The 16,048-nt window shown below is 30.1% G+C and overlaps 2 protein-coding genes across 2 annotated transcripts; both read right to left on the bottom strand.

The window, feature by feature from the left end:
* Positions 1–1,726: 1,726 nt before the first annotated feature.
* On the bottom strand, positions 1,727–5,438 carry LOC106760823 (aspartic proteinase). Its single transcript, XM_014644253.2, has 14 exons — positions 5,323–5,438; positions 4,791–5,125; positions 4,646–4,706; positions 4,335–4,429; positions 4,134–4,246; positions 3,779–3,947; positions 3,668–3,707; positions 3,494–3,558; positions 3,217–3,330; positions 3,053–3,117; positions 2,815–2,971; positions 2,604–2,723; positions 2,222–2,310; positions 1,727–2,036 (listed from the first exon to the last, which is right to left on the bottom strand). Exons 2-14 carry the CDS (start codon positions 5,115–5,117, stop codon positions 1,952–1,954), a joined length of 1,500 nt encoding a protein of 499 aa, XP_014499739.1. The 5' UTR covers positions 5,118–5,125; positions 5,323–5,438; the 3' UTR covers positions 1,727–1,951.
* Positions 5,439–11,089: 5,651 nt separating this feature from the next.
* On the bottom strand, positions 11,090–14,031 carry LOC106759815 (probable WRKY transcription factor 31). The gene is made up of 5 exons (XM_014643162.2): positions 13,378–14,031; positions 13,170–13,268; positions 12,525–13,076; positions 12,189–12,302; positions 11,090–11,975 (listed from the first exon to the last, which is right to left on the bottom strand). Exons 1-5 carry the CDS (start codon positions 13,792–13,794, stop codon positions 11,313–11,315), a joined length of 1,845 nt encoding a protein of 614 aa, XP_014498648.1. The 5' UTR covers positions 13,795–14,031; the 3' UTR covers positions 11,090–11,312.
* Between the last annotated feature and the right edge of the window lie 2,017 nt (positions 14,032–16,048).

The following is a 16,048-nucleotide window of genomic DNA, read 5'->3' as shown; positions in this document are numbered from 1 at the left end:
CCATCCAGGTCGACCAACCATCAGGCCGATCATCCAAGCCGACCTTCCAGGCGACCAACCACTAGGCCGACCAACCACCCAGGGCGACCACATGGATGGATTATAAAAGAATAATTCATTAAAGCCCCTAATGGAGGTTTAGGTGTGATTGGGCCGTCATCAGGCCCATGAAAGGTAAAGGCCCATTACAACTAGTATAAATAAAGGTCTCAAGTATGATTTCGGGGTCATGCTGCACATTTTGCATACCACATGCATCACTTATAGTGATAGCCGTTCGATCATTTTTACTGACTTAAGTGTCGGAGTGCCTTTGACAGGTATCTGTCCACTCAACTCGGAGAAGAAGAAGGGAGCACGAACCAGGTGTCAGTATGCCCGACTTGGATAAGGAGGAGAGAAAAGAAACAACTTGGAGTATGAGAAGACTAAGGTAACCATCCGGTCTCCAACTAGTCCACTCGGTCTTCAAGATTCGTCCGATCTTCAAAACAATTTGAAATGTTTTAATGGACCTTCAAACCCCACCGAAAAACACACATAGACCTTACATAATACATTTATCAATTTATTTTTCTTTTAGATTCATATATTTATGTTAGTTTATTGATCGTGGATGAATTAATCATATCGAAAAATCTAACTATTTCAAATGCTGTAAATTTAGCATTGCTCGTTGACTAAATTCATATTCTTAGAACAATATTATAATTTGATAATTAAGGAATTGATCGTGAAGTTAGAATTTTTGTAAGTTCCATTGTTAAGAGATATTCTTGAAATGATATAAATAAACGCAGTAACTATGAGTAATCAAAATAATGGATATAATGAGTATAATGTTTGTAGGTTTATTTTACACTCATTTTTATCCTTTACATTTTCTATTTTAATTAAACTCAATATGAACATTTGCAAATCATTGTTATTCTCACAAGCTTTCAAGTAGATGCAACAATCTATTTTTATTACACAATAGTTATTTGGCATGTTTGTTGAGATCAATAATATTTCTTTTGGTGAGGATATATTTTTATTAATAAAACATCAATAGTTTTTTTGATCTAAAAAGTTGTTTGATTGCTATTCAACTTCTAGAAGAATATCATGTTTTCAATGCAGCACTACAGAAAAGTTTAATAGTTATTACGGGAAAAGTTTACTCTAACATCTTGTTTTGGTATATAATAAGTTTAGGTGAACTCTCCTTGTTAAAATGAGAAAAAAATTATTCCTAAATCTTTACAAATTAACATTTTCCATGTATCCAAAAGATATATATATTTTTTTCTCATCTATTGGAATATGATAAAGTTTTACTTTTTATAAATGTTCCGATACTACCAAATATCAAGTAGAAGACAAAAATCTTCTAAAAATAAAAAATATATATATATCAAATTTATATTTTTATTAGTAAGACGTGAATATATAGAGAGAGAAAATTGACAATGAACTTACGCAGTATATTCAATCAATTTAACTAGACATTTTTAATAGAAAAAAAAAACACACACACACACTAAATTCTTCTTGAGTGGTATCTCATTACATCATCCTAACTAGAAAAGGAAAAGAAAATAAAAATATGATAAAAACAAAGAAAAATGTAGATAATGAGATTGTTGTGATTTGAAGTTTGAGCATTGTTGCTTTGTTTGTGAGACTGAAAAAAGTGGAAAAAGAGGTGTGGTGGAATGATGAAGAAGGAGTTAAAAGTGTGTAGTAGAAGAATAGAATACAAAAAGATTTCATTTTTGCTTTCAAGTTCCGTTATGGTATCTATGCTGTATGGTGCTTATTAACATTTCATTTTTTATCACATAATGTATGGCAATAGTAAGCGTATTTATGAACATGTATCATAAGATTAGAGTTTGTAATATTGTGAGGATAAGACACAACAGTTTCTTCCCAACCAAGGAAATAATTTAAAATACATATAACAGTCTTATGCTGATTCAGCAAATCCAACTTTCATATTGCCATAATCGAACACTGTATGATAGCGACCCATGAAAATGTCTCCCAAAATCCTGTATTTTAGAAGCAACATTCATACGGTGAATATATATATATAGGCCTAATATTTCTAAACTTTTAAGGAACATTGGTACATCTCACAACATGTTGAAAGATGAGATTGTCAATTTGTTAGTAAGATAAGAGAAGCTAATTAAGGATTAAGGAGAGAAATGGCTCAAGCTAAGAAAGATCATACCATAAAGGTCCACGAGGAGGAGCAATGTCTAACGCTATAAATCCGCTAATGCATTGTGCTGTGGCTCCTTTTCCCACTTTAAGAATATACTGATTCATGTAACAACTTTTCATCATCAAAATTGTGCTAAATAAGTAAGTTTTAATTCTTCAAAGTTAAGATAGTCATAAAAACGCACACGAACAAAAATAAAAGCATAACATAAATTTGTAAGATAGATGTAAGTCCGGTCACCAAGCCCTCATGGATTTGTTTTTGGTATCACTCCAAAAGGTCTATGGTATCTTATGTGTATATAAACTCATATGTATCTCTTATTTTATCTGATGTAGGACTTTGTTTGTATCCAACAGCGTACTACTATATTGGGAAGTGATTATACCTGTTCCGGTGAAAGCTCAAACACTTTTCCCCCTATGGTGAACGAAACATTAGGCATCTTTGATAAAGTACTGCATTCAACAGTTGATTCTCCATTTGGACTGGGAAGCTTGTCACAGAGCTGTAAATGAAATGGAGATTACAGTATATGATATTCTTAAAAAGGACATTGATTATGTTTTCTACAAACTTCATTATGAAAAATGGTTTACCGAATTGGCATAGTCTAAGATTTGATCTTCTGTCTCATTTAATCGTAAACGATTTTTCATCCATACCACAGCCATCTCACAAGCCGTGCATCCAGCATCATTCCAACTATAAGATGTCTTTCCTATGTTTTTATCAACCACACTCTGGATTCCCTTACTAAAAGTTATAGGAGAATTTGTTACTATTTTCCTTTAATTCAACACAATTGATCATCCAAGTACATTCATCAGATCATACCTTACACCTTTAGTACCATCAAAAGCACACAAACCAATTTGAGAGCAAATCTGCTGTGACAAAGCCTATGAAATAGATAATTTGGAAGTTAGTTAAAAATGTATGGATGGAACGAATGAATGTAGCATTTGTAAGTCTCAAGAAATACAAACTAATAATAATACCTTATTTATCAGCTTATCTAATATGGTTTTTCCAAATTGAGCAACCACTGCCTTGCAATCTTGACTCACAAGACCAACTGCTCCAATTGCGTGGTTGATTTGAGCAATGACACCCTAAAATATACAACTTTTAGACTTGAATCAGTTTCACATCTCATTGCACACCAGTGACCAGAGGTTGATGTATATATGCAGAGACTGATGCATTGATCAGAAATAGATCAATGATATAATTATTTATTCAAACAACTTAGTAAAAAAAAATTCCTTTTCATACCGTTGGACCAGCCAACAAAGAGGTTCCAGAATCAACAATTGCGGAGCACTTGGCAGAACAAAATCCTGAAAAATTGAAGTTTGCATCTTATATGATTCATCAAAAATTAAGGTTAAACCATATCCCCACTTTCAAGAATATTACTAACTATTTATGTTTATATGTAATGCATACCAGTTGTTAAGTTATCAATTAGAACATCTTCTATTTGAATCTGCAATTGAAAGGGAACAAAATTAAGCAAATGTAATAGCAAAATATTAACGTAGTTTCATTATGAATTACCTGCCAATAGCCTTTATGAGTAACTGGGACATATGTGTGCTCACCCTTGTAATGATCTGAATCAACTCCACCAAATACAATCTCTCCGCCCTGTTCCTCTTCTGTATTGCGGTTTAACCAGAATGAAAATACTGGTTCTGCTACAAGCTTTTGATGTAGCATATTATACCTATGAGTGGCAGCAGTCAATCACAGACAAAGCAATTTTTTCAGTTTAGGGAGAAATTCAGATAATAATGAATCTACTTAGTTGATAGATATGGTGTTGTTGAATATGATAGTTGAAATGTAATACTTATGCTTCAAACTTTAGTCAAATTCTACATCATAAAATAACAAGCATTCATCAACTTACCAGATGGGAGCAGCATTTCCAACAGATATCTCTTGAAATCCTAACCCCAAAATTCCATCAAATTTGGCTGCCAAAAATGTGAGGCTAGGTTCTCTTGTTGCTTCAATAAAATCCTAAAGCCAGGTAGGTTGAATAAAGAAGACTCATGAAACAGTACTAAATTGAAGAATAGTACAGAGTTGTCCATTTAGGAAAATTTACCTGGCCATATACATTCAACTCTCCAATCTTGACATGGTCCTGGCTAAAGAAACCTGAAATTTGCCCAGTTCCATAATGGATTTCAGCTGATGACCCTGCATATCAAAGGAAGAAATCCTTAAAAACATCATACAGACACTCGAAGTAAAAGGATCAATAACTGATCATGTCAAAATTCATATGGCAGAAAATACTGATATTTTAATACATTAATATTCTTTTTGCAATTACATGCAAAAGCAATTTTCATGAGAAGGCACGGTGTTTCTAGAGAATTTTCATGAACCAACAACAAAGAATGAGGGTCTGACCATTTCTCTTGTAGGTGGCAGATTGGCTTGACTTGTATCTTGAGTGCAAATAGCAAGCAACCTGCACACAACATGAAATCACAGTTTTTTCTTCTTTCCTAAAAATCTAAATCACCATATATAGAGAGAAATAATGAAGACTTACTGAAAAGTAACACTTGGAAGAAGGCACCCAAAGATTGGAACTTCCAGTGTCAAATATAACAGTAAATTTCTGAGGAGGAGTACCAATACCAATCTGACCAAAATACTGAGCATTCATGTAGTTCTTTAAACGAATATTACTTATATCATCAGAATTTTCATCTCTCAATGTTGTTCCTTCTTCACCAATATGCCTTTTGAGAACTTTGCTTTCATCAAATTTGTTCTTTTTCAATCCAAATCTAATTATCCCATTGGTAGGTCCTGAGAGAACCACAGGGTGGAGAAGTAACAGGAAAAGTGCAACCAAACTGTATTTGGAACCCATTCTGTGTGCTGTGGAGTTGATAATGCATATTAGAGTGAGATATAATAGAAACCAATATCAGCTATACAAGTTTTTTGCATGATTTTGTATGAAATATGTAGTCTTTTGCCACTACAATGGGAGGTACTGATTACATATGTTTACTTTGATGATATAATTGCAATAAAATGAAAAAGAGAAGGGATGAAGAAGTAGAGTCACCTACCTGAGCAAATTCAGATAGACTCTAAACAGAGAGATCTTGAAGGAATGGTAACACGTAATGACATGCGTATACATGCATGTGAGATAGTACAAACATCAACTACCATTCAAATTCACGTCACATGTGGAGTTACAGGCCTAACTACCATTCAACATAGTTTTATGTGTGAATGGTCATGGTTGTAGGATTCCTTTTCAAGGTAGCTTCTTCCTACAACTCCATAATTTCAACCTGTACTTTCATAACTTTTCATATTATAGAAGGTAGAATTTGAAATATAATTTTTTTTTCTGAATTGTATATTTCAAAATATAAAATGAAAAAAATCGTTTTTTATTTTGTATTTTGAAAATCTAAAATATTATTTTTATAATTCTAATTGTGTATTTTGGATTGTACGTTTTTTAAAATGCTGCCCCTTTTCAATTCAAGGCCTTTCCTAAGATCCTTAGACCAGGCCTTCTATTTCAGCCTTGTAATCTTACCCAAAGTGAAACTGGGCACTTGATTGTAACAAAAGCAGGCTTTTGCTTTCTGCACCCAATCATTACCAATGACACTCCATTCTAACATTAAAGACTAAAATAACCTTTCATGTATAAAAGACTATAGAGAAAGAAGAAAAAGAGAGAATTGGAAGATGATGCAAAAAGCAGTGTTTGATGCAGTTAGCGTGAAAGACGAAGCTTTTTATTGAAGGATGATGAAGCAGAGAATTATAATCTTTGGTGATGATTGCAGAAAATATGATTAGAAGTTTAGTTGCTGGGTAACATATGAGTCAGAAGCAGGAGAATAGGGAATTAAATGTTGATGGCAGTGAAAGCATGCAAAAAGTAAATGATGAAAGGCAGAAGCTACTGCCAAATTCATCAACTTTCTTAGGCTTTCTCCCTCACATTTCATAAATCATACCAAAAAAATAGTTATAATTTCTTTTTTAAATTTAATATAGTTTCATTCTCAAACTTTAAAATAAATATATATAATTCTTTTAGCTCAATTTTTAAAACATTATAATTATTTATTTTTTTAAATTTCACAACTAAAATATATCAAAATTAGACATAAATAAGTTTTAATTTCTCATCAAAATTTATAAATCAAATATATATTTAACCTTTATAAAATTAATGAAGTATGCAAAAATACTTTTCTTTATATTTACTACTTTCACATAGTTATAACTATTAAACATAAACGGTCTCTTAAGATATTTTATATATAAATTTGTACTTTCACGGACAAATAAATATTTTTATATTTGTTTTTTTTTCTTAACATATTTCATTTTTATTTATAGTCTTTATTTATTTCCTCTAATTGAACACTCGTAAATATATACATATAATCACAAGGTAAAACTAAGAGGAAATTGAAAAATAAGAAAAGTAAAAAACAAAAAGAAGGTATCATATAGTATAAGTAGGTATATTTTGTACCCACTTGTTAGCAAATACTCCTACTCTTACTCAATCCCATTTATAGTAAATGTAAGTCTTGTTTATGTATAATGGGATTCCCATACTTATTATCTTGCTTAACTAAAGTTAATAAATAATTATTTTTTTAAAAATTACTTAAATTTACTCTTACAATTTCTTTTATCTTATATAATAAGATGATTTTGTGGAGTGATAATCTGATTATGGTAAATGTTGTGATGATTCCAGTAATGTAGATATTAATATATGAATTTTATATTGAAAGTTCATGTGGTTTTAATAACAATTAAATGTCAAGTAGAGAAAGATGTGGTATATGATTAAAGGAGTACAAGGTTCTAATTTAAGAACTTTATCTTGGTCAAAAATGTTAAGGGACTGACCTTATGTATGATAGGGTGAAATTAATTTACAATGGCTTTGTAGAACAATAAATATCTCACATAAGTGCATAACTCATCAGAGTTTTATATCAATACATGTATTCGGATGATCGAGTTTTGTATGAATAAATTGTGTTAGGATTGTTGATATAAATGTTCTATATGTGTTAACATCTCTATACCTATTATACCTATTATATGATTGTTCTTTTTGGTATATTAGTTTACCATTTCTTCGGTGTTTATTTTTTTTGTTTGCAATGATTATTTTAATGGTGTGAGCAAGTAAAAATGTCCATATTATTCAAGTGCAGGGTGAGAGTGATACAACAACATAGTTTAGGATAAAATCATGTTTTGTATAAATTTTTTCTTTTGACAAACTATAGTTTTTGTTAGTGTGTATATATGACTCTTTAGTACATACTTTTATAGAAGTGCATAATGTAGTAGTTGTATGGTTTACTTATCGATTATCTCACATGTATAATATTTTGTCTAGTAAATTTATACTATTTCATTTGCATATAAAACTTTTAAATGTTTTTAGAAGGTTCTAAGTGATGTATAAGTTCATTTATAACTAATTAATAATTGAACAATTTACATAAATGGGTGCACTAAACTACATCTTTTTAATAAAGAAGTTAAGTGTGTAAATGTATCTAATTACTTCATTAAAAAAATAGTATAAACCTAACATAGTTTTGCTTTTGCTTCACATTAAAAACTTGTGAGAATTGTAAGTATCTCTTTTTTTATTCTTGTTTTGGGTAACTTCATTAAATCTCTTTAAAGCAGTTATAATAGAGGCACGGATATTATTTTATTTCCTCTCTTTAATCCACTTTTATTTTTCAATTTTACCTTTTATTTATTGTTTGTTCTTGTTTACCCATACATTGCATCCTTGAATGTTTTATTTGAATTTGCTAGATTCAACTCATTTTTAAGATATGACAACATTTCCATTTCCAAGGTATGAACACAAGAACATCCATATTTATTTAACTATAAAAAGGACTTTGAAAATCAACTTGCGATTCATTTATTCATTATTATATCATTTGTTAAATATTAAATAGTTACTCATATATATATATATATATATATATAATAATATCTCATTCTAAATGTGGACCAATTAGTACATTTAAATAAGATACCTTATTTTAACAAAACACGTTTTTAATAATAGAAAATGTACTTTCAAATAATTTAAAATAAGATTAAAAATATTTAAATATAACATACAAAATCTAAATATAAAATTAAAAACAAGTCAACATAACCTTAAGTTTCTTTGCTTATGCAATGTAACACTACAGCAGCCATATTAAAGGTTTACTCTATGTTGATATTTACTTTCAGAAGTATGAAAAAGAAAATCACATATTGCATGTTTATACATTATTTAAAAATTTCAAAAAACTGGATGATGAATCTGAATTTGCCAATTCATGCAGCCACAAAAACTGGAATTATTATCCTAATGTTTGACTGTTCAAATCTAATGAGTAATAAATAGCACTAAAATACATTTAAAACTCCAATTGTTCTACTTTTTTTTTTTTTTATCAAAACAATTTAAATTTAGCAGAGAAATTTGTTAAGTGGACCAATTCCACTTTTGAGTCAGTCCAAGGACTTAATGAGTTTTCATTATATTCTATTTGTTTTGTAACTCAACTTTAAATCTCTCTCTGTTTTTTTTTTTCATATATATTATTCCCTTCCATCAACAGAATATTAGGAAATCTGAATGCATCTGGCTTTAAAAAAAATACAAGTAATTAAACAAAATATTATCTTTATTCTACTTTTACTTTTTAAAGAAATTACTTGATAAAATATAACATTTTTTTTTTAGTTTTTTACAAATTTTTAAAGGAAAAATAAAGCGCATATATGCACAAGTTGTAAAAATGAGAAATGCACAAGTTGTAAAAATGAGAAATGGAAATAAATAATTCGTATCAAACTAAATAGGCAATATTTAAGATGATTTTATTAAGAAATAATAGTAAATAATATGAAATAAAAATTAGTGAAATATAAAAAAAAATGTATATCTGATTTTCTGTGTAAAAAAATATATAAATAAAAAATTAATTTTATCTCTTTCTCTAAAAATGATAAATGAAAAGTTGAAATAGAATATATGTTTCTATTTTATTTAATCTTATTTTAAAAATCCAAAAAGTTAAATTGAACACTCTATCCTTAACTAAGACTTTAAATTTTGGATTTTTGGCTGAAAAAAAAGGTTGAAAGTCAATTGGGTGGCTTAACCAAAGAGGATTCTTAGTTTGACAATCGATAATGAAAACACTCATTTTACAATACATTGCATTTTCAAATTTTAAACTATATTTTTGTATGTTTTACATTAAATTATTAATATATATTATTAAAATAAAGTTGTCAAGTGGTTTTTATTTAATAAAAGAGTCAAAACATAATATTTCTAATAAAAATTAGTTATGTCAATAAATTTTTCTTAAAACAAAGTTATCCATCTATAACTTTTTTTCACTTCCATTATAATAATAAAATCAATTATATATATAAAGAATGTTTATTTCACAGTATACTTTTCTATTTTCATGGAGGGAAGGTGTACTTAATAATATTGTACTAAAAATTCTCACACACGGTATATTAAAATTTTACAAAAGAGAAAATTAATTTAATCTAAAACTAAATTAAATACATAAAAAAATATCAATAAAAGTAAATAATCATCAATGATAAAAGCTTCCATAGTGATAAAAAAATAATTTTAATTAATATTTTGGTTTCAATATATTTTAGTCTTATTATCTTTAATTTTTTTTCTAAATTCAATTCTTATTTTATTTAAAAAAAATCATCTTTCAAGTAATTATTGTTATTATTTTCTTTTTTGGATTTTTTTATTTTTTTTCATTTCAAACATTGATTCTTCATCATCATCCTTTCCTCCGTCTAACCTTAGGTTAAGTCGGTTTATTATAATTTGAACACAAATTAATATTCGTGTATGTTTTAAACTTTTAATATATTTTTTATTTTTAAACTTTAAAAATAAATGAATATAATCGTTTTAATCCAATAATATTAATTTTTTTACGTATTATAAACTGACATTTAAACTAAAACATATTAAATGGTATAAATAGTTTAAATATAACTTTAAAATACAATTTAACATGGCAAAAAAAATTTAAGAAGTTGAATTAAAAGATTATATCTATAATTTTTTAGATTGGAAAAACAAAATATATTAAAGTTTGATAATAATAAGAAAGATATTTAACCTGTAATTTATTTGTTTGTTTAATTATATAGTGACACTTCAATTTTCAATTAGGTAAGAGAGTGAATATTAAATGTGTCTTTATAAATAAATGAGTCAAACTAATTAATTTTTGTAGTTTAATAAATACATAAAATAAATTAATTTAAGAAAAGATTATTTGAGGAAGTGAACCTATTAATTGTTGAGTTATAAAATTTCTAAATTAAAAAAATATAAATAAAATTGGAGTGAGTGGGAATGAGGTAGAGGAAGTGAGCAAACCATGAAAATGAAAAATGAGAAGAAAAAGAGAGCAGGAGGCATATGATCCATTTGGTCTGATAAGAATGGAAAAGGGAACTTGAAAATGTCCCCTTGTCTCTTATCTTTTTTTCTCATACTTCTTCACGTGTCCCAGGAATCACATCACAGACGCTTTTCTTTACCCCTTTTTCCTTCCTTCTAGCCACTGCCATTTGCTTCAAGAAACACCTACTATATCCCTTCTTTTATCTTCTATCATCATCATCATCAAACACAAAGATGCAACAAAAACCAACCTTTTCCATTCATTTCCAAATCCAAAACTAATCTGTTTTCTTTTATATGTAAATGTCACATTATTTTCTACTTATGTCATACAACTTTGACCACAGACATATAAAAAAGAAAAGAATATCAGCTATCCGTCTTATAACAATATATCCTGAGTGAACAAATGTAAGAGATAAAAGAAGTATTTGGCTCGACATAAATTAATTTGAGCCCATTTTGACAGGGAAAAAAAATCAAATTTATCTAACAAAAATTTTGAAATTTGTGAACTATAAAAGTATAACTAGTTCAACTGTTCAATTCCCTGAGAAATTGGAATTGCTGATTTTATTTGTTGTTGTTTGATGTAATATTGGCATTGCTTGTGTTGTTGGATGTGGAGCCATTATTATTGGTACTGGTGTTGTTGTTTGGCTGTGCAACCCCAATGATAGAAGTGATGGCTGCTGCCAAAGCTGCCGTGAAGTTGGGGTCAGCTGCAATGGCAGCAGTGGCAGCACTGACCGTGTCAGCAAGGTGCGGTGGTGGCCGTTGAGATTGGTTACTCAACTGGGAACTGTCTGCATCTTGAGACATTTGGAGGCCAGAAAACTTGGACTGGTTATAGAGTGCCTGCCCAAATATCTGAGGCAGCAATGAGGCTGAGGAATTGGCAAAGTTGTGAGGGACACCAGGGAAAGGGATTTGGAATTGGTTTGGGGGCTTTGGGAACTGTAGTGGGTTTGGAGACTGAGTCAAATCCAATGTAACAGTTGGGAAGGGTGCTGATGCAGAGATAGTGGCCATGCTAGAAGAGCAAGGGAGCAGTGTCCTTGTGAGGAAGTTTCCATTCATTAGGCCATCAGCACTTGACATAGATCCTGATAGCAGCATTCTAGCTGCTGCAGAAGTTGTTTGTGCCATTGCAATAGCTGCTGGAGGCAAAGGGTGATTGTGATTCCCTTCATATGTTGTGATCAGTATTGATCGGTCTTCAGCACACCTTTGCACCTGTTTACACACAAATATACCTAACTTTATTCTACTGTTCAACTGTGTTGAAGAATGATCCAAGTCCCATACTTCAATTTTATTGCATACTATTTATTTATAGCTATCACTTTTGCTAAACTAATATCAAACTAATCTTCATTTCTTGTTGAAGTATTTGAGATTTGCAACTTAATTTGTAAGAAATTGAGATTGAGAATGGACTTCACCTACCTGTTTTCTCACTGGGCAACCTGCTGCCATGGTACATCTATAATATGCTCGAGGACATGGGTTTCCTTTGGCCATCTTCTGCCCATACTTTCTCCATTGACACCCATCAGTGATCTGAAACAATAAACAATTTTTTATAAGGCCTTTGCAAATTGAAAAAAAAAAAAAAGACAAAACTTGACTGTGGTGCTTTCCCATTAGAATTATAATTTCAGTACTACTCTATATAATGAAAGGATTATGCAGATTACCAAAATGAATTCCAATCCTTATTCTAGAATGGCTTAAATAATACTAAAAAATGTGTATTTAAATTGTTATGTACAGGAAACTGACCATGGGTGCCTCTGATCGAGCTCTGACAGAAACCCTTGCCTTTCTCATGGTAGCCTCAGCTTGATCAACGTTTCTTGGAGGACTAAACTTTGGAACATTGGTATTAGCGGCAACCCCTTCTGAGGGACTGTCTTCTCTTTCATTTGCCCTTCCAAATTCCTTCTTGTCTTGATCAAATCCTTCATCACTAGCATTCCCATTCTTCTTGGTGTCAAATTCCTTGGATGCTACCTCATTGTTTATTGGCGACTTTGAGAGATCCTGACTTCTTCCCACTGAGGAAGAATGAGAAGGTTCATTAGTATCAACATTACTAGCCAACCCAAGATCCATAAATTGTCTTGGCACCAAGACCCCATTCCCACTTTGTTTTTCCTCATCTAATTTTCCATCAAACACTTGTTGTTCACCCTCCTCCTCCTTCTGTTCTTGCATAATACTTACCAAATGCATCTGCAAGGCATTGTAATTGGTGTTAACCTGATCAAGCATGTTCCTCAGCCTATGATTCTCCACCTTCATCCTCTCAAGCTCAGCTTGGAGAACAACCATCTGAAAAATTACATGTCAAATGTCAAACACATAACTTCTGAATTCATTCCAATTATTCCTTTTGTGGTTAGTGTGTTATATAAATATATTTACCTCACTCTTGGCTCTTTTTTCTTCGGAATTAGTGGACGTCTCATCGTCCACCATGGAATGATCACTAGCAGTGTTGGTGGTAAGAAGATTCAAACCAGTCTATTGAGAGAATATGAGATTGATATGAGCAGACGATGAAGATGATGATGATAAGATAAATAAAGAAAGATAAGAGAAGAGATGTGTTATAGGATAAAGGATGACTCACGTTTACTTTCAATTCCAAAATAGCAGGAGTGGATGAATGATGATGTGTGTGAAGAAGGTGGTCTAGTGAGGGAGGTGCAGAGGTGGAGGTGGAGGCAGAGGCAAAGTTTTTACGATCATGATCGGTCTTGTTAGGGAAGAAGTCCATCTCGTCGATGTGGGGCCTTTTGTTATCAGAGGTAAGGTTGACTTGGAAGGGGATGGTGGAGGTGGAGGTGGAGGTGGGGTTGGTGTTTGGAGAAGATGATGGAGACCTGTTTCTGTTAACTGTGGCATCCATGTTAGGAGGAAGTTTCCACTTTTGTTGGCCAGTGTTGTTGTTACAGTCTTCAGGAAAAGAGTTGAGAACTACTGGGTTGTGGGGGAAGAAGCTCCCAATTGGATCTGAATCAATGGAGAGTCCACCCCCTCTTGCCATAAATTTCAATGGAACCAGAGAGAGAGAAAGAGAAAGAGATGGAGACTAGGGAGTGTGAGAGAGAGAGAGTTGAGAAGCGAAAGAGAGAGATACAAGTCATAGTAAATGATGCAATTGGACTCGGCAATAAAAGAGGGGAGTTGAGCCTTCTTAACAACACCAAAAGTCTCCTTTATAATTTTCTTTCAATATTGGATTTCCCTTTTTCTTTTCTTTTTTCTTTTTCTTTTTTTAATGCAGACTCATACATAAATACTATACAATCTCTAAAAATGCTGAAAATACAAGAATAGGACTCTAAAAAGAAAAAATAAATACCAACACTTTCTCATATACTACTGACTAGGAATGAATAAGTCCTTGCTGTTTGTCAAATGTGTTATATATACTTTTGTTACCAAACATTCCAAAAATTTTATAAATTCATAATTTTTTTTTTGTCATTTAAGAAGCTTTTGAAAAGTGCTTTTTGCAGAATCGATTCATACTTTACTATTTACGTTATTCACGTTACTTCATAAACTTAGATCTGTAGACATGTTTAAGGTAAAATTCTATGTTTTGTTTAACATGTCAAACGGGCAAAGTCTTTCGTGCGCCGCTCAGAAAGCGCGTACAGCGTCACTCAAAAGTTTGTTTTTTTTTTTTTTCTTTTTTATGGAACTTATCAGACGAAACAATTCATGAATTTAATTAGTAATATATAATAACATATTAATAATATATACAGATCTTGCGCTAAAAAAATATAACACTAATTTGGAACCTAAATTTAATGTCTGATGATTAAGAATTTTTTTATGGGTTATAATTGGAGAGTGAGATGAGGTGGTGAAAAGTGTAGTATGAGTCAACGCATTTGACTGAGTTGTTGGAACTAATTGGTGGGATCTTTTGAACACGTACCGAGTTAAAATCGGATCGAGAGGAACGGGTTGACCCAGTCGACCCTGCTCAAGTGGATCTCTTTCTTTTTTTGTTTCCATTTTCATTTTTTTCTTTTAATTTTCCAACGAACCGAACAAATTTTGAACCACGAAACATTTTCAGTTATTTTATAGAATAAATGGTCAATGTTATTTATATTTTTTATTTTATGTATTTTTGTTATAGAGAGAGATAGGGTGTATAAACAGAGAGTTTAACTGATAATTATTTTTATTTTATTATTGAGTTATTAAATAAATAATGACATGAAAATATTTTTATTTTTAATTTTTTAAGAAAATGTTACCAAATTAAAATTAAAAAGTATGTCCTTGTGATTGTTTAGTTTAAAATGTATTCGTTAATAATATGAAAACTTTGACCTTGTTGTAATTAAAAAGAAAAGATATTTTAAAAAAATAAAAGTTATTAGATTTTTATTTGAAAAGTACTGATTACTTGGTCAAGCTGTTGCCCCAGACTCTCACTTGGAATTTGTGTTATTTAACCGCAGACTTTTTTTCTTAGTTAATATTGTAATTTTTTTTTTTTATTTTACATGTAAAGTTATTGTATTATTAATAGATGTCGTTGAAATTTCAAGTATGATAATAAGTTTTATTTTTATTTTTCTATTATTACAAATATTAAGAAGTTATAGCTATATACCTTTCTTTATATATAGTTTTAACGTTGTAGAATGTTTTCAAACAAGTTTGAATATGTGAAAAAGTTATTGAAGAGAAAGAAGTGATATGTTTTTTTAATTTGGACCTTAATTGCCGGTATTGAAGTTAATCATTACATTTCAAATATTATCTCTATCAAAGTATAATAATTTCATCACATTTTTACTTTTTTTTTTTTTTTAAAAATGCCTGAATAAAAAAATATTAATATCAACTTCCAAACGTAAGACTGCAAAACATACTTAAAAAATATGATTCTAATATCATTTTTTAATTTTACTATATATATGATTTAATTATTATAATAAATTTTAACTATTAAGCCTTACAAAAGTATTTTGAGTTAAGAAAAGAAAAGAAGAAGAAAAATAAGATGATGGTTGTTTAGGTAAAAAATAAAATTGAGTGATAAAAAAATATAAAACTTAATCATAACATGTTTTCTTGATTTTCATATGTTAAAGATAGATATGAACAAAATGTTTTAAGTGACTAACTTTTAGAACTGAATTGTTATGTGTTGGAACTGAATTAGACAAACTACATTCAATTGTATAACAAATTGAGTCAACTGAATAAATTTTAAATGACTTTTGTTGTGAGCTATTTCAATTACTTGAGGTATCCAACTTATTCAA

Source organism: Vigna radiata, chromosome 5 (genome assembly GCF_000741045.1).
Source record: "Vigna radiata var. radiata cultivar VC1973A chromosome 5, Vradiata_ver6, whole genome shotgun sequence".
In the NCBI taxonomy this organism is placed as follows: Eukaryota; Viridiplantae; Streptophyta; class Magnoliopsida; order Fabales; family Fabaceae; genus Vigna; species Vigna radiata.
This window is presented reverse-complemented; position numbering and strand designations above follow the sequence as displayed.

Bases quoted from the DNA above. Each gene is read 5' to 3' on its own strand.
- LOC106760823 (XM_014644253.2), bottom strand. From the start codon at position 5,117: ATGGGTTCCAAATACAGTTTGGTTGCACTTTTCCTGTTACTTCTCCAC. The intron at 3,948-4,133 runs GTAAGTTGATGA...TGCCACTCATAG, and splicing joins GGAAATGCTGCTCCCATCTG to GTATAATATGCTACATCAAA. The intron at 3,559-3,667 runs GTATGCATTACA...TCAATTTTTCAG, and splicing joins AATTGATAACTTAACAACTG to GATTTTGTTCTGCCAAGTGC.
- LOC106759815 (XM_014643162.2), bottom strand. From the start codon at position 13,794: ATGGCAAGAGGGGGTGGACTCTCCATTGATTCAGATCCAATTGGGAGC. The intron at 13,269-13,377 runs GTGAGTCATCCT...TTCTCTCAATAG, and splicing joins TTTTGGAATTGAAAGTAAAC to ACTGGTTTGAATCTTCTTAC. The intron at 11,976-12,188 runs GTAGGTGAAGTC...GTGTGTAAACAG, and splicing joins GTTGCCCAGTGAGAAAACAG to GTGCAAAGGTGTGCTGAAGA.